Here is a 23,690-nt window from a genome sequence, read left to right on the forward strand (position 1 = left end):
GCGAATTTAGTATCATGAATGCTTTCAAAAAAGAAAAGAAAACACAGCATCGTGGTTTAAGATATGCCATTTTAAAAGTTTGAGGTGAATAATGCATCCTTCTAGAGGCTGCTTGGATGCATGAATTATGTATCCATGAGTCATATGATAGGTATAGGAACAAGTTAGTGATGGAAGGAGATGAATCCCTTAAAATATGAAAAATTTAGATCATAATTAATCCAATGAAGGAAAAAATTGGGAATCTAGTATTCTTATTTTTTTGGAACTGCTTGCATGGACGAAGCTCTTGATTATGTTAATTTTGACTTGACATCTTTCTTTTCCTTTATTACCTAATTTTGAAATATTAGGATTGCGTATAATGACTTTTGTTTGACTGTAATTTTGTTATGATAATTATTTTATATCCCAAACAATAATTGTCATTGGTTATTGGTCTTTTTTTGTTTCGTTAAAAAAATATTATTTTTAAGTTTAAATCCTTATACCAGCTTGAAAAAAGATATTTGACAACAATGAATTGGAAGAATGGCAATTTTTTTTATTATTGGTTTCTATATTAATCATGTTGTATATATCAATAATAAGAACTTAAATAATTGTTACCTTACTGCAACAAAATTATTAACATTTAAATTGCTTGCATAATTTTTCAAATTGTAATCTTTGTACCAAGAAAGAAACATTCTTTTTATTCAGTGAATACTAGTTTGGATATCTGGTATTGTTAATGTTATTGTCATAATTTTTATTATAATAATAAATTATTTGAATAATATTGAAATTTGAACTTTTGCCCTCATCTTTAGTTGATATGAAAGTCAATATATTTTGAATCAAAAAGTGGCAAAAAACTATATCACTATTGTTTCCAATTTTTAACATTTTAGTAATATTACGAGTCCTTTAGAGAGTATTTTATATGGCTACTTTTTTTCTAGTTTCCTCTGTCTTTATCTCTAAAAACTTAATTCACCTTCCATATCTATTTCCCTTTTATTTTTTATTTTTTAGTTTTTAATTTTAAATTTGTATAATATTATTTGTTATTATTATTATTATTATTTTAAATGTGCATCATGCATACCTACTATGGCAATTTATATATGTGTGTATATATAGAGAGAGAAAGAAAGACAGGACAGGTAGGTAGATTGAACCTGAAGTGAACCAAGCTATATTATACATTCATACATACATACAAATTTATGGTATAGTCATGAGGTCTTGAGAACGGATATGAGACGAAGGGAAAATTAATAATAACAAGAAAAATGTTTGATTGAGATTGGTATAATTTAGTTCCAGTATTGATCGATTTGAGTCTAGTTTTAAAAACTAGAAAAGCAAGATAGGATTGGTTTGAAGTTGATCCTAACCAAAATTCATAAGCATTTGACCGAATGTCATAAGTGGTTTTTTCTAGTATAGGTGGTTTTTCGACATTTTTTTCTCTCCAGATATCCTGATCTGGTTCCTATATCCAGCAAAATTCATAAGCATTCCCTAAATCCATATTCTGATCCATTGGATACAAAGATTTCTATTGGAGTAATATCTTATCTATTTTCCGCCCTAGTCCTTAAGTCTCGAATATGGAGATGAGACAAAGAACGAAAATATTAACAAGGAATAAAATGCTCAATATAGGCTGGTTCAATTTAGTTCCAACAATGATTGATTTGAGTCTAGTTTCACAAATTAGAGAATCGGTATTGGATAAATTCTAAGTCGACCCCTCTAATCCGAACCAGTCTCAAATTTTTTACTTCGAAGTAAAAGGGAGTTGCTAACATCGTGGTTAATTACACTGATGTATTCAACTAGTACCCTTGGTTGTCTCTCACGAGAATTAGGACAAGAATCCCATTGCAACACAATGCAACCCAAACGCATCTCTTTTTGCTACTGCCAAAGACATGAAAACATTAGGGAGAGAAACTTATGCAAAGGTTACCAAGCCTTTAAAACCCAACACAAACTCCAAAAAAATAAATTTGGAACCATAAAAATCTTGGAATTTGTTTCAATGACTTTGATACTATCGAAGCAAAATTGAAGACTTAGATTATTCGTAGATAGAAATTATTCATGACTTTTTTACGAATGAAAATATGATAGGAAAAGATTAGAGGGCACCGATCGCTTGCATAGTTTTCATGATTAGATCACCGGCTGTTAAGTTAATTATAGCATGGAACCTGATAATTCTAGATGTATGAAACATCTTATCCATACTGTACATAAAAATGACAGTGTCGTAATCAGAAAATATTTTGTCTTGATTTAATTTATTATTTTTTATATCGAAAAAACCCTTCCCCTTTTCCTTAATCTGCAATTAATTATAAAAATATAAAAAAATTTAATTTATTTTCAATCCAACCCAAATTAATAAAAGGATGAAAAATTTTCTTCCAAATCAAATCATATTTAGGGATAAATAACTTTTAAGAATTATTTGAAAAATTCTGAAAAATGCAAGGTCATAAAACTAAGAAAGCGTTCCTTCTAAATCATTTGGTGTTAGATTGATGAATTGAAATCAAAACAAATAAAAACAAGAAGAAGAAAACGAAGAATACTTATTAAACAACCCAAACCAAAAAAATCTGCAGCTCCTCCGGTCTGCTGATTAGCTCTAATCTGACATCACCTGGTGTGCCCTTGTGGTGGTAGGTCTGGCTTTAGAATTTTAAATCAGCACAGAAGAGATCAGCCATATTCTCAATGGGCGGAAACGTCGCAAAACCATGGAGCAGTATAACAATCAAGGTATCTTAGACTCTTCATGCTGCAAGCACTAGATGCAAAATTTGTTTTACAAGTATCCAGAAGACATTAAGATGATGCAAGAGAATAGCAAAAATATTTACTAGCAATTAATTGAATTTGAAAAATCATTATTGCCCTTTAAACACAAAAATAGATTGCTATACAAAATGCTTCTCATAAACTTTATTTATCATTTCATCACCTGCTGCTAGTTATAATGGCAAAAATGAAGCTCTTCCACCATAGCAAGCTCAGAAGAGCTCAGATGTATTCACTATTTCCCACCACAGGTGGAGGTACAAACTGCACTTGGCTGACATTTTGAAGCACGGTTTCCTTTGCAAATTTTGGTTTGCAATGAGAACATCTCAAATCTTACTCACTGAGCCCTCATTTTCTTTAAACTGTACATCAAAGACTGTAAAGCTTCTTGTATCTTTGTGCCATTTGTCCGTCTCACTTCCTGAGAAGCCTGGTGCAAGCCCTGGAGACCACGACCCAACGAGGCGATCATGGGAACTGATGGCACAGATTCAGCTACACACTCAATCCCATCTCCATAAACCAGAAGCCCACTGCATGCAGCTACACTACAACCAAAGGTGGCCCATGGTGCAATCCTGAATGGTTGAGCACGTCTCCTCCTCATTATCTCGTAGAATGATGTCCGCATTGCCAACAAGCTAGTCCTCTCTGCAGAGGCTATCATACTGTGCGTCACTGCACGAATCTTCTCAGCTGATGCCGTAAACTTCAAGGTTGACGTCTCGGCTACAGCACTCGCAACCCCAGAAAGTTTTGATGGGCCAAGAATCTTGCTGAGTCCAATAGCAGCTTTCCGCTGCAGTTGGGCTAAGACAAATTGAAGGGATGCCGGAATGTTGTATGTTGCAAGCTTAATAATTGTGGAGGCAGGAACAGCTTTTGATAGGGAAGATGCGCCCAGAGCTGCTGTTGCACCTGCACCAACCGCAACCACAGGCTTATCTGCTAATAGCCGCTTTCTTTCCATGTTTTCCATCAGAGTTTCCTTGTCATTGCTATGATTATCATCAAAATGATGTACTAAGGTTTCATCAGCTAAATCTGCAACCTCTTGAGGCAAGGATGTGTTCCAGTGCCTCCTGAGACCAGTCAAGCAACCTGCATCAACTATAGCCACCACAGATCCAAACTTTCTGGCCTGCGTCCTGAGAGCTTGTGCAAAAAGGGCATGGCATTTCTCTTCAGAAGAGAGCTCTGAGAACTGCAACTTTGTTGAGTTGTCATTCTCTATTCTGTCAATGGGGCACCGCGCAGCACTATTTAAAGCTATTCTTAGACATTCAACTGCAATTCTGAAGGCGTATACATTTGATAAGATTTCAGTACTAACTGTCTCGCCTTCATTTACATTAGCAAGCATTTTCTGTGCACAGAACAGAGCTTTTCCAATAGATGGAAGGTCAATGAATATGTCATGTAGATCTGCGAGCAAGGGGTAGACAGACTGCGCAAATGGTGGAGCTTGGTAGCTACTTAATGGCCGGCATTCTCCTGGTTCCACTTCCAAAACTGAGTTGGACAAAGTTCTTTTCGGAATTAATGAATCAAGGGAACAAGTTAATGACTGAACCATCTGTGACAGAAGAGCATCAGTGAGGCTAAATTTTCTAGAATTTGAATAGATAGATGGAGTAACTTTTCCAGGAAGCAAGCTACTGGTCTGTAAGTTTAACCCTGACCTTTGTTTTCCACTTTCCACATTGCCTGAGGCAGTTGCAATACATTTGTTTTCGTATGGGGACTCAAGTAACAGGAAATGTGAATCAATCTCTTCTGCAGCTCTCTTAGCAGCCAATAAATGACCATATAATCCAACACCAAAAATCACCTGTAAGATCTGGAGGCCAGCAAAGTTTTCATACTGCTTGCTGTTAATCTTTTCTACCAAGCATCTCTTAAGCACTTCAAAAGATGAAGTTGGCACATTGTTTAATTGATTATTCTTTATGCACTTCTCCTCGGCCTGGATATCGTCCAATGCTGATGGGTCAATCTGAGCTACTACAGCTCTAGGCTGCACTTCTTTAATTAGATACTGTGCATCTAGTGCAGATTGTTCCGACAAGTTTTTAACAGCCAAAATATAAACCACAGCATCGGAATCAGGTTCTCTAAGAGCAAAAACAAACTGTTTTGTCTGTTCTGGAATTGAAAGCCTAGAAACCAATCGAGTGGAAACTTTCAGATCATGAGTCTTGAATCTGGAGAATGGCCACAGGTTTTGCAGGTGGGAAAATATTGCAGATGCCATGATCTGAACATCAATACCACATAGGATGCTCCACCCATGAGAGTTGAAAACAACTTACATTCTGCTCAAATTCTGCAAAGCAAAACCATTAAATCAATCTATAACCTTCAGGTAGTTACCTAGATTGTTATAAATTAATAGTAAGGGAACTCTTAATGCATAAAGGGATGCTTTCTTCACCAGGTCATTATTGATTACTCTTTATTTGCTTACTAAGAGCTACTTTATATGCAAGTACAGACTGACTGCCTGCCTAGCACTTCCATAAGATTTAATACACAAATCCCTTGGATGTAGCTATAAAGGGTTAGACAAGATTGGGTATGTGGGAAACCTGCAAATTGCTTAATAAAAGATCTACATTTGCAGCCTGTAGATGTAACCCAGGATATATTGGCAAGAAAAATCTCATGAGTTTCTACTTGTATATTCCAATACAGCTGGAGGATGAATAACCCTGTAAAAAATGCTTGTTATATGATAGTAACATGGGTCATCTTACCATAAATGGAATAGTTACTGTAAAAACTTCTGTTGCTTATTCACACCAGCAATAAATACTAGCGCATTATCCCTATTTGTTGCTATCTCAGTTCTCAATAGAACTCAGCAACCAAAAGTTTTGTTTTTTCTACTTAGAAAATAATAACAGTGATGGTGCTGATATCCTTGCATGACCACCATGCAACTGTGCTTCAATAAACCAGGTTGCTTTGTATCTGTTAGTATCTTCATCTTGAAGGTTATTATTAAACAGTTAACTGTAGTCCACTATATAATGGGTACTAGAATCATAATATAGATCATGAGATGTAGATGTTTCTAAATTAATGTATTTCTATAAACAAACTAGCAAGTGCAAGCCTTGACCCGATGGTAAGGTTGCTTCACTGTGACTTGGGTGTTCTAAGTTTGAAACACGGAAACAGCCTCTCTGCATGCGACCGTAAGCTTGTGTAAAGCCAACCCTCCCCAAACTCTGTAGTGGCAGGAGCCTCATACACTAAAACACCTTTTTCTTATGATCAGACTAGTAATTGATAATTTAAGTTTATTTCTTGTCCTATTCGGAAAACAATTCAAACCTCAAACAAGCGTGAGTATACAGTTTGAATATCCTCGTTTCTTTCTTTTTTTTCCTTTTTCTTTTCTCTTTGAAGTTTTAGTTCTTCTTTTACCTTTCTTTTCCAATTCCCCTTTCATCCTTTTCTCTCTTATCTCTTCTCGTAAAAGGAACCACTGTCCATTTTTTCTCCTATTAAAAACCAAGATCTACTCTCATCTCTTGTTTTATCTTTTCATCTTGATATGGATCTAAGGGTACTTTAAGGTTCACAGAATACCAAGTGGTCCCTTTCTTCTGTTTTCTTCTGTGTGCACTCCTATACCTTATTTTTCTGTGGTTACGACCTTCTCATTTTTGTTTTACATCAAAATTTATGAAGTGCTAGTTTAGCAACCTTCAGCATTTTCGATATTTGCTTGCAAATGGCCTGCCCCTCAAGTCATGCTCATATATTACCAACAGCTTAGCATAACCACCAGCAATTTCTTATAAAACATAACCAAAAATCTTCACAGAATAATTAGTATTTCATTAACCACAAGAATTCTAGTGGTGCACATTAGACAAATAGCATAAGGCCACTTAAAACCAACAAATACTTTCAGCAAGCCAGGATGGGCTTAGGCTTGAAATTCTTTGCCCAACAGTAGCTTATGACAATTGCATCATAGCGTTTTGCTGGCTGCGTAACGCAACTTGACTATTCTCATATGAAAAAAGTAACGTAATATTATACATAGTGTTATATGAAACTAGTAAAATATATAGTATGTACAAATGGACACGGATTCGATCAACTTTCAGTTTTCTAGAGAAAAGTAAAAACTCGTAATAATGTAATTGCAGTAGAGTTAATTATTATTCTTTTAGTAATAAAATTGGTTAGTGTTATCAGGGTGCCCTAAGGTAGTGATATGATAATCTGATGGAGTAAGGGACAATCAAATGGTAAAATCATATACAGAACCAAGGTTCGCCGTATTGGTCCCGGATCCCGTACCAATGCCACACTAGCATAGGCGTACCGAGTGTCGGTACGGTATGGTATGCGATACGTCCGGAGTACCGACACTGACGTACCGGTACCAGTACCCACCGGTACGGGTACGGTATGCCCGGTACTGACTGGTACCGACCGGTACTGCATACCATGTACAGAACAGTAGTCAAAAAAAAGAGTGCTAACATATTCTTAATCTCAATGGAAGAAATATTTTTCTCTAAAGAATAAAAGAAAATTTCAAATGAGGTTTAAAAATTTAAAGGAAAGACAAGGAAACTGAAAATGAATGAATAAAAAGATGAGAATAAAAATATAAAATCTCCATAAAAATATTTTAGCATATGTATATATATATCACTAATAAAAATACAATTCATCATATAAAGGGAAAAAATTAGAGCCAAAATAAATTCTCTTCTATGGTCATCTATAAAGCTTCCAAACAACAATAACCACAAAAAAATGAGTTAAGTAGATCCAAACTCAAGATAGATCCAACTGACTGAAGCTCAGAAAGATGGGCTAGTAATAGATCCTAAGCGATTGTATATCCTCTACAACCCTAAAGGTAAGAAACTCCAATATAAGAATGTCCAAATTTTTATTGGTTGTGCAATTTTGGCTTGTATGCAACCCACTTGTGAGATATTTTTAGACAGAAATAAAAATCTAACTAAATTCTTTCTTTGGCCTATCAAAACCTATAATACAACCAACTTGTAGGGATTTCTTGCAAGTTGGACCATAGAGGATTTATGGACATCTGAATCTAGAGTTAAGCTCTAAATTAGTCATGCAATGCTTTTGTATATCTAGATCCCACTAGTGCAGGCTGAATTAAGTTTGAAATTGTTAATCATTCATAACAACTAAGTACTCCTCTATCTTATAATAATCAAGTATATTTCACCCATCATATGCTCCTTCCTTTTGAATCAATCACATGAATGTACAGCCATTTCAGACATGTGAGAAACAAAATGCTAGGAAAAGACTTCACACCTGTCCCCATTTGCATGGAACTGTTATCTAACATGATTTTGAGTTTTCCTAATAGCTTTTATGGTCTCAACCCGTTCCCATGATTATAAGGTCAAAAAAATATATTAGAACTGTTGATTTTGAGGTAATCTCAGAAAATTAAAAGTTTCTTTATTTTTTCCTGAATTGCAAGGAAACTGTTTAGTCCATCAGGTTTTTACAAAACATACTTAAATGGAGACCACGATTATTTATATTTAATTTGAATTAATAATCAAAAAATATGTTTTGTCTTAGCTTTTTCTATTGAAAATATTGATGTGGACAAATTGCATGCAGCTAAACAAAAGATCTTTTTTTAACTTCCATGCCTCACCTACAAGAAGATAAAGCTGTTTTAAATCCTCCCTTGTGTTCTTCCCCAAGTCTGGGCATTAAGAAGCCCTACTCCGGCCCAGAATCTTAAATAAGTTGGAACTAAGCACCAAGCCTACCGTATACTTATCTAGACAACTCTTCTGCACATTAAAAGCAATGACAGGGCATACAATCCTAGTTTATCCCTAGCTCGTTTCTATCGTTGCTCGCCCTATAGAACTACCACAAACCCATGCACATATGCTCTCTTGTTGATAGACCCATGCATAGTCACTCCCTTAACAATGATCTAATACCACTTAAAAACTCTTAACCAAACTACTCTTTAAAACTATAAATACAACCCTTCAAATATATCTATATAACTTATCCTATTCTGTCCCTAGCTAATGGAAAACCTTTCAAACTCATAACAAAGACTCCTTGAATAAATGGCTTTGGTCTATACTTCCAACAAGATCAAGGAAAGCCATAGATTGGGAATAATGTGGGACGCCCAGATGGGATTCGAATGATCAATAATAACCTAGAATGGAAAAGGCACAAGCAACAAGCAGGATAAAATAACAACTAAAGGAATCATCCTGTTTTGAATCAACAAAAACTCATAGCATCTCAGAACATGATTCATCGTTTTAATGGCAACCTTCATATAACAAATAAAATAAAATAAAATAAAACAAATTGAAAGAGACCTCTTCTAGCAACCTTCAACATTGATCACTGAAACCTTATTGATGGATCTAAGCCACTTACTAAAGCATTTGTCATCTCAAAATAAACTAGTAATTCATTGATCCATTGAGACTCGTATGTGATTGGATCAGTGTGGCTATTGGTGGATGAAGGTAAGAAGAATGGGTAACATAGCATGATTGGAGCAGGTTAGGAAATGGTGGAAGTGCTTTGGGGCATGAAATGATGGGATTTAGATAGTTATGATAATTAATACGTGAGAGTTTTAGTTAGCTTGGATAATGTAGTTGAGAGTTGAGTGGAAGTGGCTCCTTTACCCAGCCTTGCCATCAAACAGAAGAGCAAGTGAAGCAGAATCCATCAAGGATTCCAATCAAGTTCGGAGTTAGGTTAGGTACGTGAAGAGTCATCAAAATAAACTTGGAGAGTATTTATATGGTTGATGGAATTGGTAGAATTTTTTATATCTTATATTAACGGTGCGGCGCCGATAAAGTAGGGTACACTCTGTATGTAATGATACAGACCGCGACGGCATACCATTTAGATGGTCAAGTTTGCTTTCTAAGATCTAATGGCTCTCATGGCTTCTGGATGAAAATTTATTCTTGCTTTTATATATAGCATAAATAAATCAGGCCTAAGTAGAATGCAAAACTTTAGCTGCATTCAAATCATCAATTACCAAAGTTTTTTTTTTTTAATTAAGTTCTTAAGCTTGTGCAACATAAGATCTGTGTATGCAAATCAAAACTTGGTTAGTGGACCATGTTTTAAAGGGAAAGGGCTTGGGTAATGATGATTTCTTGATTGGTTCAGTGATAAGTGGTTACTTCTATAATGAAAATACATTGGCTGGCTAGTTTTATTGCTTTAACTCAAGAGTTGCTGTAGCTCCTTACTTAGAGCACTTTTACTCTGCTGGTAAACAAATCACACAATAATCATCAAATAAATCTGAGGCAATTTATAATTTAATCAAAAATCATTAACCATAATTTTGGGGCTCAAATACCAATCTTAGCAACTTTAAACCCTAAAACTTTTCCTTAATATCCATCAATCCATTCTATATCAGTAATTCTTCAAAGGCCAAAAGAGACCAGCTCCTTAACAGAATACTAAGACTATTCCCATAAGAATTTAACCGTTCATCTCTTTTCCTTGCTTGAATTTGAGAAATTTAGGTAACTAACTCAAAATCAATGCTAGAACTCATGGAAAAAGGATTGAGCTATCCCATTTTTATAAAATAGATTTATACTCCATACATTTAGATCATGGTTCATTGTACCGTCCTGAACTGGATGGTACAGAGCGTACTATACCGTACCGGTTCGGTACTAGTACTAGTACGGGTGGCATACCGACACTCGGTATGCCAAAAAAATTCAATATTGTACTGTACCGATACTATGCTAGTGTGGTACCGGTACGGAGCCCGGTATCGAGACGGCGAACCTTGATTCATATTAATAGGAATGATAGAAAATATTTATTAATGTATATATTTCAACTTTTCACGTATTTCTTACATTTATTCTGGCAAATTCTTGTTTCTCTGCACTGACTATATATGAAACAATGCATTCCACAGAGTCCATCATTTCACTTCTCTTTCTTCCTAGTACCTTAACCACTTGCTTTTTTTTTTCTTATATAAAGTTTTTGACAAAGTTTCCAACTATCAAACAAAATCCAAAAAGATTTGCTTTCTTAATCCAATTCAAATTATATCTAAGGAAAAGAAAGAAAAGATAATTAAAGTATGAAAAGGAAAGCATCATAAGTAACCTAAGTGGAAGAGAGATATAACTACCATCAGAATATGTTAATAATCCAAAAATTTGAAGAAAATATCTCATTCAAACAATAAAGCAATCGCGAATAAGAAGAAACAACAACAATTTCATGTGTGTTCGAAGATCGAATATAACCTTCCATGTGTGTCAAATATTGAGCTAGGAAGAGAAAGATGCTGAAGAGAGAGAATCAAATAGAGGCCTCAATCCAAAGTGATTGATGGAACAAGAAATATGAAGTGGGCGGAGATGGTTGAAGAGAAGCAGAAGGAAGAAGTGTCAAAAAAGGGGTTGTGTTGTTGTATTGCGAGAGCTCCAGTTCTCAGGGGGAAAAGACGATACACGAGGACTTTCTTGTGTGCCCATAACATGCTGGGCTAGTAATGAGCAAACCTCAAATTGACACAATTCGAACCGGTACTCAATTGAGCCAGCTCGCCAAATTTGGTCCAGTTTAAAACATCTGGCCAAACATCCGGTTGGGTTGGTTCATATCTGATTGATTAGGTTGATCCTTTTTGATAAGTATGATTTAACCATTATGACATACAACCTTGTAAAATCAAAGTCATTGATTTTCTTATCACATTCATATACAAGTGAAACTCTTTTTCTGTGTCCTATAATTAAATTACCATCACCTTCAATCAAATAATAACATTCCCATTTTAAACAGCTAAAAAGTTAAATTACCATATTAATCCTATCACATAGTAGTATTAGAATATTAACAAGTCATTTGCCAAAAAACGAATCCTTCCAAGCAAAATGAATATTGCACCTTTTGAAGTATCTAGTACGAATCCATCTTTGTCATTCTTTTGGTCGTCATCTATCTTCATTCTTTTGAAAGGCATAGAGGAAGAACAAGCCTAATGTAAGCCAGTATAACTCATACTTTTGCTTGCTTTAATATTCGACATGTTCATAAAACAACCTTCAATATTCTTTTTCTATGGCTTAGCCACTAATGAAATCCTTAATATAATTTGCTAAAAGAGGCCTCCAGAGAAGGATATATTTAAAAAGTATCTATATTAACATTTCAAATTGAAGCTGATGCATTGAGAATATGTCCAAATGTTGATTTTAAATCAAAGTATACTAGAGGGCTCCTATAAAGGCTTATGGCATATGAACCCAACTGATAGTACCTTACAAGCAAGAAGTTACCTCTTTTCTCCAAATATACATGATCCCTCTGATCCATCAGTTAAGATGGTCTAATCATTACACATATCAAACATGCTGACCTAGACATTAACCTACTACTTGCAAATCATTATCAAAACCAAAATAGTTATAAGCCTCTAGCATATCTTGTGCTTAAAGAAAATAAAAGATCTTGATGCTCCTGCGTTTGGCATGACACTTGTGCCATGATAGCCTGGTCTTTTGCAAACATATTTGCTGCTGGATAAAGGTGTAATTCACTGATTAGTAAATTCACCTAAAGGTGTAACTATGACAACAATGTCATATGACTTCTATTTTAATCCTATATTGAGAAGGCCTTAATATAAAATAATAATAAATAATGAAAACAATCAGCAAACATATCAATTCCAGATTAAATAACTAGTGAAGAGATTTTAGAATTTATGCATACAAAAAAGAATGGAACTAATCAAAGGATCATATGTTAATAAATGTGCATCGAGATAAGTTGGATTTTGATCAATTAACAATGTGTACAATAAAAGGTAGAAATCATCGAGCAATGTAAAAGTTTCTACAACAATTCCAGCATAGAAGCACTGACCTCAAAGATAAAAACCAGCTTTCCAGCCTAAAAAGCATAATTTCTATGATGACCACCCATACCAAGAAAAAAAATCAATTAGAAACACCAAAAATGCATTCTACAGGAATTCAATGCCAACTATACATACATTTGAGCACGAGAATACAATAAGTAATAGACAAAAAATAAATGAACACATGAATCTACACATATATGAAAAATTTAACAAATATAAGCATCGAATCAGAAAAAAGAAAATTATGAGAAGATACATCGATCCAAATAAGTAAATAAATTGCTCTTGGATCCACAATGTCAGAAGGTTGCAGTGAGAATGGGAGAAGGGAGTGAGTTAGAATTAGAGACATGGAGATCCACTTCAATGCTAGGGCTAAGGTTAGGGAGTAAGGCTTTGAAGAAGGCCAACAAGAGTGAGAGAGTCCCATTATGAGGGTTTTGGGAGTCTATAGAACTAGAAAGGCATATAGAAAGGATGAAAGAGTTGAAGAACAACCCAGAGGTTAGAGCTTTGTGGGGTCATGGAGCCGATTAAAACTCTGGAGCAAAGTACGCAATCTTGGTACCGGGTTCCATATCGGTACCTTACCGGTTCGATACGGTACGGCACACATCATGTACCAAAATAGCTTTCTAATCACTTTTCTCAATTTTTATCCCAATACGCCTCAGTATAGGTTGATACACTTCGGTATAGGTCGGTACACATCTCGGTATGTCTCAGTACAGGTCGATATACTTCAGTACAGGGCGGTATGGGTGGTACGGGATAGTACAAGGCGGTACAAAATTTGTACCGATTCAAAGTTGAGTTTTGTACCGATTTTCTTCCATGCTGGGCAGTACGAGGTGGTACGATTAATCTTGCTTTGGCGGGTAGCAAAAGCAGTCAATAGAGTTCAAGAGTGTCATCAATAGGGCTGAAAATAGATCGGATATTGGTACTTCCATATTTTTTCAACAGACATGAATATTAATACAAATATTAAACGGATATCAAAATTAATTCCAATATTTGTTCTAAATGTATATGGATATGAATCGGATATTAAGCTAATCCATATTTATTCGAAACGGATACAAATACAAATAGAATAATAAGCATATTAATATTTTTCTATCTGGATATGGATATAAATCGGATACTATTTCAGATATTAATCAAATTTTGATCAGAATTCAATAATGAAAGCCAACAATAATGACATGATCATAAAGGATAGATTCAATAAAAAATTAAAATTTTAACAAACATTAATTTAAGCAAGAAGTCCATTGGTGGCCGTGTCCCATTTGTGCTGGCACTGATAGGGGGGCATGCATGCCAACCAACAGCAAGAGCCTTTAACAAGATTAATAAACAGCGAAGGCAGTGCAACATGGAGCATTTGAGGACTTGAGACCATCCATTGTCTTATAGTGTCCCAAACTTCCCATTGAACAAGATTAAAACTTAAAATGAGTAGTGCCTGTTAGGCTCTGAGCACTTCAAATAATGAGGCATTGGATGGTGACAAGAGCTTTGGATGGTCGTGAACTTTTCCACCCCCACCAACTTCACCACTTCAAAAGATTAGACTCAAAATCAGAAGAGTATTGCCTACCAGTATCTGAATACTTGAAATAATGAGGTGGGCCGTGAAAGCTAGAGGTGGTGACAGAAAATTGGACAAAGCAGTGAGCTTCCAGCACAAGTTTGGCAAAGTTTACTCTAAGAAAATCAATGGTTCAAAAAAAACAAAATCTCTGAGGGTAATGTCAAAGCTACAAATTTGAGTTATCTCTATAATCCCACAAAAACAGATTTCCCTCTGAACCAAAAGAAATAGCAGAAGAAGATAGAGATCAAGCAGGTTTGTCCCTTTCTAAACTAAGAGAGAAAAAGGATGAAGAAGAACTAATCTTCAAAGGGCATAAGCTTCCTACAATTGACAATGGTGTTCTATGACCTAAAATGATATATCCTTGAGATCATTATGTCATTCTTGCAACATGGACAACTTGTTTGGCTAGTAGTAAGACACTTCCATCTCATTCTTAGTTTAACCCTTAACACTTTTATGCAATCTCCCCTATAACCATCAACAGGCCTGAGAGAGAATCCAAAAGCAGACGCAGCACTGGTAGAGATTGGTATCAAGGCCAAAGCGTCGAGGCCCGCCCAAATCCGTGGCCACCGGACGCCGCAGGATCATCATACTTCCCTCAGAAACCCCCACTAAAAAAATACCGTCCAAACCAGTAAATCCACTTTACCTCGTGGATTAAAACCCCACAACCTCCGAACTCCCAGCCAATAAATCATCAAAACAAACACGGAAACAGGAAAAGGAGACCAAGACTCAAGATTTGTGTACCTAGTATCGCGCTTCAATGCTTGCACCGCCGGTCGGGAACGTCGCTCGTTGCCGATCGCCGGTCCCTGCTTGGGAGGAGGGAAGGAGTACCGACGGGGAACCAACCCTAGCGGCCTCCAACGCTCGAAGACGTCGAAGAGGAAAACGAAGGGAATTGGGAACGGGATCGGTGGAACACGGATCGGGTTGGCTTGGATCCGGACCGAACCTATACTATATATTTGTACGCTTGTATTAAAAACGGATATCCGAATCCGGAAAAAAATTCAAAGATATCCGTATCTGAGCCTGTATCCGAGTTTTTTGGGTTTTTTTCCTTTTTTTAAAGCCCATGGCCCAATGACGTGTCATCCGCAAACAAAAATGCAACTCAAATCCCATGGGACCGAGCATTGATCCTGGTACAAAACCTCACGATGGTTAATTGCTTGGGCAGCAATCAGCAGCTTGATTAGCTTCTTTAAACATATGGAATGCTCGAAAACTGATTGTAGCAAACTTCCACTGCCAAATTTCCTTCAACAATGGGTTAGTATGCAATCAACAACAGGGATAAGAATTTATCTATGAAATAATAGTGGCTGAATTCCCTTCGACCCATACCCTTAAAAGAGGTGTTTGGTATGGGGTGATCGTCCTAGGATCAAGAGTGATGTGAGTGAAGATGATGAGATCACCGCGTTTAGTTGCACTACGATGATCCTACGTGGCGGTGATCATAAATCATCTCCACTCTTCAAATTACCGCCCAACTCAGTGATGGAATATCTGTCCTTGAGGTCGGGAATCCAAGATCACGTAGTGATCTTAGGTTGGAAGTTAAAGACAAAAATACCCCTCAATTTAGCAGAAAAATTGATATATCATTATACCATCAATATATTTTGTTGATATTATATATTATATTAATGACATATATTATATTATATTATAATATATTATTAATCATATTATTATTATATTATTATTGAAGGATAATTTTAAATTATAGTAGAAATATATTATTATATTTTATATTTATATAATGAAAATATTTAATATATTACTCCTATTTATCTTATTTTCTAATCAAAATAATTATTAGTATTAAAAAATCTATTATAAGTATAAATAAAAATATTAATTCTATAATAAAAAGTAACATATTTTTATAAGATTAATAATTTATAGGAGTAATAAATATATTTTTATAGAATATATTAATAATTAATATATTGATAAATATATTAATATTTTATTATAATATATTTTATATGATTAATAAATATATGATAAGTGCTACTAAAAGTAGAATATGTGACAAAATTATGGAGCTATTATAGGAATTAGCATATTGACTTATATTTTTGATTTATGAGAGTTAAAAACACATAAAAAATCCATCTAAGATATATAAGGGGTATTTGTGGTATTATATGGTCGGTGATCTTGGATTCTCGTACCATACCAAACAAGTTACTTATGGATATCCGGAAATTTTTAATTATTGGCCCATGACTTACTAAACATATTGATCTAAGATCACTGGGGATCAAATCACCCCAGCATTCGGATCACCGGAGATCTTAGATCATTGGGGATCTTAGATCACTGTGGTGATCCTGTTGGGGTTACCAAATGTCCCTTAGTGTGTTATAAGTATGAAGGGCTTTATCAATGCCGGTCCATGCTGCTAGAAGCTCTGCATGGGGCACTGAGACTTTAGGGATTAGTTTACCTGCTTAAATGATGAACCGGCCATAATGATCCTGAATGACATACCCTGCAGCAACCTTATAACTTTATTTATAAAACACCAGGGAGTGGGGGTAACCACTAACCAATAAATATTAACATAAGTAGAGTAAGGTAGTATCCGGATTTTTTTTACCAGCTAAGAATCTGGACCGTATCAGGATCCGATCGAGCTCAAAGATTTATATCCAAATCCGATTCAAATTAGATATGGTTCGATTATATCCAACCCGATTTCGGCCCTCACTGGAGTTGCCATAGAAGTGTTGAACCCTAGAAAGAAGAATTGGAGGAAAGAAAGAGGCAAGAGATGGGTGAGTAATCACTCAGAGCCTCCAAAAAGGCAGAGGTGCATGAGATCATTTGGCAGTTAAAGGATTTGGGTGTGGTGGGCAACACCCATTTCAGCCAACTTGGTTGCAAGACTACTTGCTGCAACTTAGCCCATTTCAGTGTGTTTTCTGCTAAACAATTATTTCACTGAACTCTTTCATACATCACATGAACACTATTAGCTCTTAAAAGAGCACAAAGCTTCATAGGCAGACCTCCATGCAATCCGAAACCAAACATTCCATCAATGTTTACTACCATGTCCTGCTGAACCAGTCAGCTACTTCATTGGCTTCTCCAAATCTGAGTGAAGATACAATCAAAAGAATGACTTCTTAACTACTTGATGTTTTTAATTAAATCCTTAGATACCACAGGGCCCCACTTATGATCCTTATAATAGCTGAACACCAAAACCCATGGTATGGCTATCCTAGTTGTTCACCGACTGCAGCCCATGTATCAATGCCATGGTTAATCCGAAGAATAACATCTATGGGCATCCATTTGGGTTCCCTCTTACACCACCTATACCGGCATTTGATGAAATCCCATCTATAGAACCACTCAAGTTAATCCTGAGCCAATCAATAGGTGGTGAATCCCAAGCCACGTGCATGACTTTAGATCTCTCTACCAATCTAATGTTCAATTCTGTACCTGTGAGAAACTTCCAATCTTCCTTTTGATATATTTCCATTTTTCTATTATGTATTATGACCTCTCTAGCAAGACTATAAGCTTCTTTCACAACTTCACTAATTTTAGTCCTCGCACCTCTAAATTTCCAATCACATTCTCTCTTCCAAATTAGCCAAAACTTTTTTAACTCCCTTGCAATTCCATTACCTAACACAGCTCCTGTAAGCCAACCCAGAAATGCCTTCTGTGAGATCTCTTGATTTGGGATGGCAAGTGAAGCTATCAAGATTTTCCAAATCTTCAAAGTGTCCAAGCAAACACCCAATAGATGCCATATGCCATCCACCGAATCTTGGACATTCCCTACTATACTATAATCTCCTTTGATTCAAGTGATCCATTGTTGGTTCCCTTCGCTGCAACTTCCATAGAAAAGGTCCTTGCTCTTGGTGAAACAATGCAAATTCAAATATTCTTCCACACAACTTGATTATTGTTTATTTCTGGATCAATAATGAAGTTATATGATGATTCAATTGATATATCCCTTCTTGAGTATGTGGCCATCCAAGGCAATTCTCTGTCTTTCTTGTAATTGTTAAAAAAAAAGATTTACAAAGTCAAATGGAAGCTTATCGATTTTACATAGACCTCACTTACACAAAACCGACCATTTTGGTTCTTCGAAAAGAGTTTTCACATAGCTTCATATGCCTTTTCGAATAGCCAATGAACCCCAGAGACTTGGATTAGCACACCGATAATCTTTGAAGTGGAACTCCGTTACAAACCGAATTGTTTACTCATGGTGGTGTATACCACTAGAGTATGTAAATATGAAGCCTAAAATCTTTTAGAGTATAAAAAGAGAGAAAGGGAGCCTTTTTCTAACTATTTTTTGATACTTGGCTTCCACATATCAAGCTTGAATGAAGGCCTATATAGGAGTTCCTCTATGAAACTCACAATAAAGGAGTCATCCCATTAGCTCAATTTATTTGGCCACTTCATGGCTTTCAATTGCCAAACATTTAGCTCTTCAATTACTAAGCCATATGCCCCTCACTTGCTCACTAATTGAGCTTTAAAGCATGTAATACACATGCTAAAATATAAAGAGTAGGTAGCCAAAAAGATATGGGTTTGCCCACATTGAGCGCCCTTATATTGGGCATTTAAATCCCATGTCTAACATCTCTCACTCATTCAAGTGGACATGGCCATGCCATGCATCTCTTTCTCTCTCTCTCTTTCTATCTCTCGTTCCATTCATGTTTGCTAATAGGTTGTACGATCGCTGAGTATACCTACATGGAAAGTCTCATTGGAGACTAAAAAGTTAGTTTCAAAAAGGCATTTGATTATTGCCCTAGACTTATTTAGCCACCATATCAGACTAAACGTCTCTAATCCCTTTGGAGTTTTAATCTCATAGCCACATTTAATCCCATTATTTTAGTATACCCATGATTATACCACAACCCCAAAAAGTATCGTAATCTGTCGACAATGAGTATAAAACTTCACAATATGTGGTTCTAAACAATCTTTCCTTCACCTCATGATATTTAGTTTCACCTTAGTCACTTTTCTAGCAATATCCCTTTAGACTGAATTAATCATAGTGATCAGGCAATATGCTAGCTACAGCCATCACCATTGAAACTTCAACTTCATATCATAGTCAAGAGTCACAAAGAGCATGTTTTGGATCAATTACTATGATCCAAAAGACTCACATGGTGAGGAAGCAGGGATCTATTATTTCACCTCCTACATCGGTCAACAAGTATATATAGTAGGAATTACATGCTATGGTGGAGTTCTCTTTCCAAAAGAGTGTATGTCACATCTCTCTAATATTGTATAGATCTTGGTCAAGTCGTTTACTAGCGCCTAACCTGAGTCTTTTAATTTGCTTGCTAGCCCAAGCGCCAAATTTAAAATCTCACATCTAGATAATTATAGGTTGCATGATTGTGGGGGAATCATATATGGTCCATTAATTATAGATTCAGGTCTTGTAGGACTCAACCAATAAACTACACTAGACCCGATTTTAGCTCCAACCAAGGTGACAAATTATAATGTGTCTTGTCATTGTGGTCAAGAATACCACAAAACTATTGACTTTGCTTGCTACATAAGTACTATAGGACACTATATCTCATCTCTACTTGCTACTTTTAGTGCCAAAGGCATTTGCTCATGTGAGGAAGCTGATCTCACCTGCTAACAGACCTTTACACCATGTTTCAATTCTTATGGTGAATATGTGTGTCAAGTAACACATATACAATATAATATTAAACTGATAAAAAGTCACATCATGTGCATCCACAATAAAACATATCCCATAAAGAGTACAACCAATATAAAGAAATAGAAATAGGAAAATACAACAATCACAGTCTACATAGTCCTAAACTCCTAACATAAGCTTAGAAATATCTCTAGTAATAGGCTTAGTTAGGGGATCGGCGACCATTTGGCTCGCAGAAATGTGTTCCAATTTCATCTCTTTTTGAGCAACCATGTCTCTCATGTAGTAAAATCTGATGTCAGTATGTTCGGTTTTTCCATGGTACCTGAGGTCCTTGGCATAGGCAAGAGCTGCCACACTATCACAATGGATTATCATTGGATCAGAAGCACGGTGATAATATTCCAATGCCTAAGAAACCTTTTTAACCAAACCACCTTCTACACTACTACTGAGCAAGCTGAATACTTTACCTCCATGGTGGATAAAGTTAAGTAGGGTGCTTCTTATTAAGCAAGAAAACATATCCATAAGTGGATTTGCACTCATCCAAGTTTCTACCCCATTTAGCATCACTATATCCAATTAGGCACAAATCTGAACCCTGATAGTGGAGTACATAATTTGTTGTCCCTCTAATGCATTGAAGTATTCTTTTCTCTGCAACCCAATGAGCAAGCTCAGGGTCTGATTGGAATTGACTAACCAACCCAACAGCATGACAAATGTCTGACCGACTACACATCATTACACACATCATGCTTTCCATATACTAGAGTAAGGAACATGAGCCATCTTTTTCTTTTTACTTTGAGTCTTGGGATATATATCTAGGCTCAAAGATTCACCCTTGATAATAGAAGTGTCAACAAATTTGCAGTTTTGGATGTTAAAGCATTCTAGAACCTTCTTAATGTAAGTCTGTGAAGACAAGCTAAGAAGTTTCTTCGAATGATCTCAGAAAATCTTAACTCTAAGGATATGCTTTGAAGAGAGTAGCCACCTTTTAGTGGCAAGCATCTCTATATCATTACTGGCCAATAATATGTCATCGACATACGATGAAAGATAATGAAACTTCCTTTGGACTATTTAATATAAACACAATGGTCCTCTTCGATTATTGTAAACCTATTAGAAATAATAGCTCGATGGAATCTAAGGCAACATAGTCTAGACGATTGTTTTAGACCATAAATGGATCTTTTGAGCTGGCACACTTTGCGTTTTTGCCCTTCGACTACAAAGCTAATAGGTTGATCCATATAGATCTCTGTCTAACTCTCCATTCAGAAAAGTAGTTTTAATGTCATTTTGGTGTAGCTCCAAATTTAAATATGCGACAATAGTCAGTATCAGGTGAATTGAGGAAAACCTCACTATGGGTGGAAGATTTTCTCGTAATCTACACTCTCATTTTGGGTGTAACCCTTCGCCACAAGATGAGCTTTATATCTTAATGGAACCATTTGTTTTGTGCTTGATCCTTAGGACCTATTTTTTCCCAATGGCTTTGCACCCTAGTAGAAGATCCACCAATTCCCAAACTTGGTTAGTCCTCATAGATTCTATTTTGTTCATTGCTTTAATCTATTCTTTAGAAGTAGGGGATGAGAGAGCCTCATGGTATATCCTTGGCTCATCATCATCATGCGTAGCAACCATAAATGCTTCCCCTTCAATCTCAAATCAACGATGAGGAATCTTTCCATGGCTACTTAATTCTACGCATTGAGGTTCTTGTGAATTATTTTCTTGTGGCATGCTCCCACAAGGTTGTGAGTCACTCCTGCTATCCCTGGAAGGTTCAAAAAAATCTTCCTTTCCTTTACTAGGATATTTGGAGCACCTTCTTCCTAATCCAATATTTCATAAAACTCAAATTCTTTATATACTTCGCCTCTGTTTGGAAATTCATCCTTGATGAAAATCACATTTCATAGTCAATTTCAGCCACACTTCCATCAAGTTGTTCACCTAAAACCACATGGCCCTTAGAATATTTTAGGTATCTTATAAAGATACATTTCTTTCCTCTTAGCCTAACTTTCTATATTTATAAGAAGAATCGTGAACAAAATACATCGATTCCCATGGCCGCAAATGACCCAAGTTAGGATTTTCACCGGTCCATAACTCATATGGGGTAGAAGTACTCATTTAGAAGGCACGGGGTTAAGAATGTAGGTAGCAGTCCAAAGTGCTTCCCCCAAAAAGATATTGGTAGGTTTGCTTGCACCACTATTAACCAAACCATTTCTAGCAATATGATGTTCATTCTTTTCGCTACATCATTTAGTTGCAAAATCTAAGGCATTGTTAGTTATCTGTGGATTCCACATTTCTCATAGAGCGCTTTAAATTGCTCAGATAAATATTTGCATCCACGACTAGTTCTTAGAATATCTTGGCATTTTCATTCTCTAGTTCTCTTTTTAAAATGTCTAAAACACTTCAATGCTTTTGACTTGTAGGACATCAAGTAAACCTAGCCTAATCGTGAATTATCATCTATGAATGTGATAAAATAAGAAGCCCATGTCTTGCCTTCACATTCATTAGGCCACAAATGTTTGCGTGGAATATGTACAATGGAAAAGATGCATGTTTGGCTTTTTCAAATGGTTTTCTTATTGACTTCCTAATAAAATAGTAGTCGCATGTGAGCAGAAAGACTTTAGCAAGTGGCCTATAAGGCCTTCTTTAACTAACCTAGCCATCCTAGCTTGTCCAATTTGGCCTTGTCTAGCATACAATTATATAGATCCATCATAAACATTATCACTAGAAGTCATCAAAATAGTTAAATTTTGCTGAAATATTAAGGTGCAACATCATAAAACCATCGAAATAAAGCCATAACCAAAGCAAAGTGTTCCAAAGTAAATTTCAATGCTCTCAAACACGAAATGAAATGAAAAATCTAACTTAAGCAAAGTAACAACTGAATGTAAACTTCACCAAATTTGCAAAGCATAAAGGATGCCATGGAGTAATAGAGTACAACCATCTTGCAAATCTAGCTTACAGGTACCGATCCCTAGTACTTCTATTCTATCTCTATTATCTACAATCGCTTCTACAGAAATCCAACAGTACTCCATGAGCCCAACTTGGTCTCTTGCTACATGCCTGGTTACTGTTGAGTCTACAAACCACCCAAGATGAGAGTAAGCAACAATAACATGACTATCCATATTTAAATTGCGAGTTTCTAAGTTAGGGAGCATCTTCTTTGACTCATTGCATTCACGAGCAGAGTGTCCTTCATTTTCACAGTTGAAGCACTTCAGCTTACTCATATCTTTCTTCCTATGCTTATCTCACTTGCACTTGATTGCAATCGCCTTCTTAGGCGCCATGTCACCAGCTACACCTTTCTTAGGGTCACTTCTGAGGCTCTTACGCTTGTCCTTGTGCGAGCTTGACTTAGCCACATAAACAAAACTCTCAATAGGTCTAGCAGCTTCCAATCACTTAACCTCAAGTTCTAAATGATGCATCACATCCTCAAATGTTTTAATATTCTTGTTGTGCATTAGGTTTTAGCATATAGTCTCGCAAGATTTGGGAAGAAAGGGATAGCACAACCAGAACTT

The 23,690-nt window shown here is 35.9% G+C and overlaps 1 protein-coding gene across 2 annotated transcripts; it reads right to left on the bottom strand.

Annotated features, from left to right (window-relative positions):
* Positions 1-2,863: 2,863 nt before the first annotated feature.
* Positions 2,864-15,312, bottom strand: LOC103695572 (uncharacterized). 2 transcript variants are annotated; one of them, XM_026800580.3, is made up of 3 exons: positions 15,120-15,312; positions 12,763-12,805; positions 2,864-5,146 (listed from the first exon to the last, which is right to left on the bottom strand). In XM_026800580.3, the coding sequence occupies exon 3, from the start codon at positions 5,072-5,074 to the stop codon at positions 3,158-3,160; it is 1,917 nt and encodes a 638-aa protein (XP_026656381.2). In that variant the 5' UTR covers positions 5,075-5,146; positions 12,763-12,805; positions 15,120-15,312; the 3' UTR covers positions 2,864-3,157. The 2 variants fall into 2 exon arrangements, with proteins under 2 accessions (XP_026656381.2, XP_008775158.2); XM_008776936.4 differs by lacking the exon at positions 12,763-12,805.
* Between the last annotated feature and the right edge of the window lie 8,378 nt (positions 15,313-23,690).

The sequence above is a fragment of the Phoenix dactylifera genome, chromosome 13, assembly GCF_051530095.1.
Source record: "Phoenix dactylifera cultivar Ajwa chromosome 13, Ajwa_hap1_PhDact_Kaust_v1.1, whole genome shotgun sequence".
In the NCBI taxonomy this organism is placed as follows: domain Eukaryota; kingdom Viridiplantae; phylum Streptophyta; class Magnoliopsida; order Arecales; family Arecaceae; genus Phoenix; species Phoenix dactylifera.

What these genes read in the sequence shown, in the direction of transcription:
- LOC103695572 (XM_008776936.4), bottom strand. Translation starts at nt 5,074, where the DNA reads ATGGCATCTGCAATATTTTCCCACCTGCAAAACCTGTGGCCATTCTCC.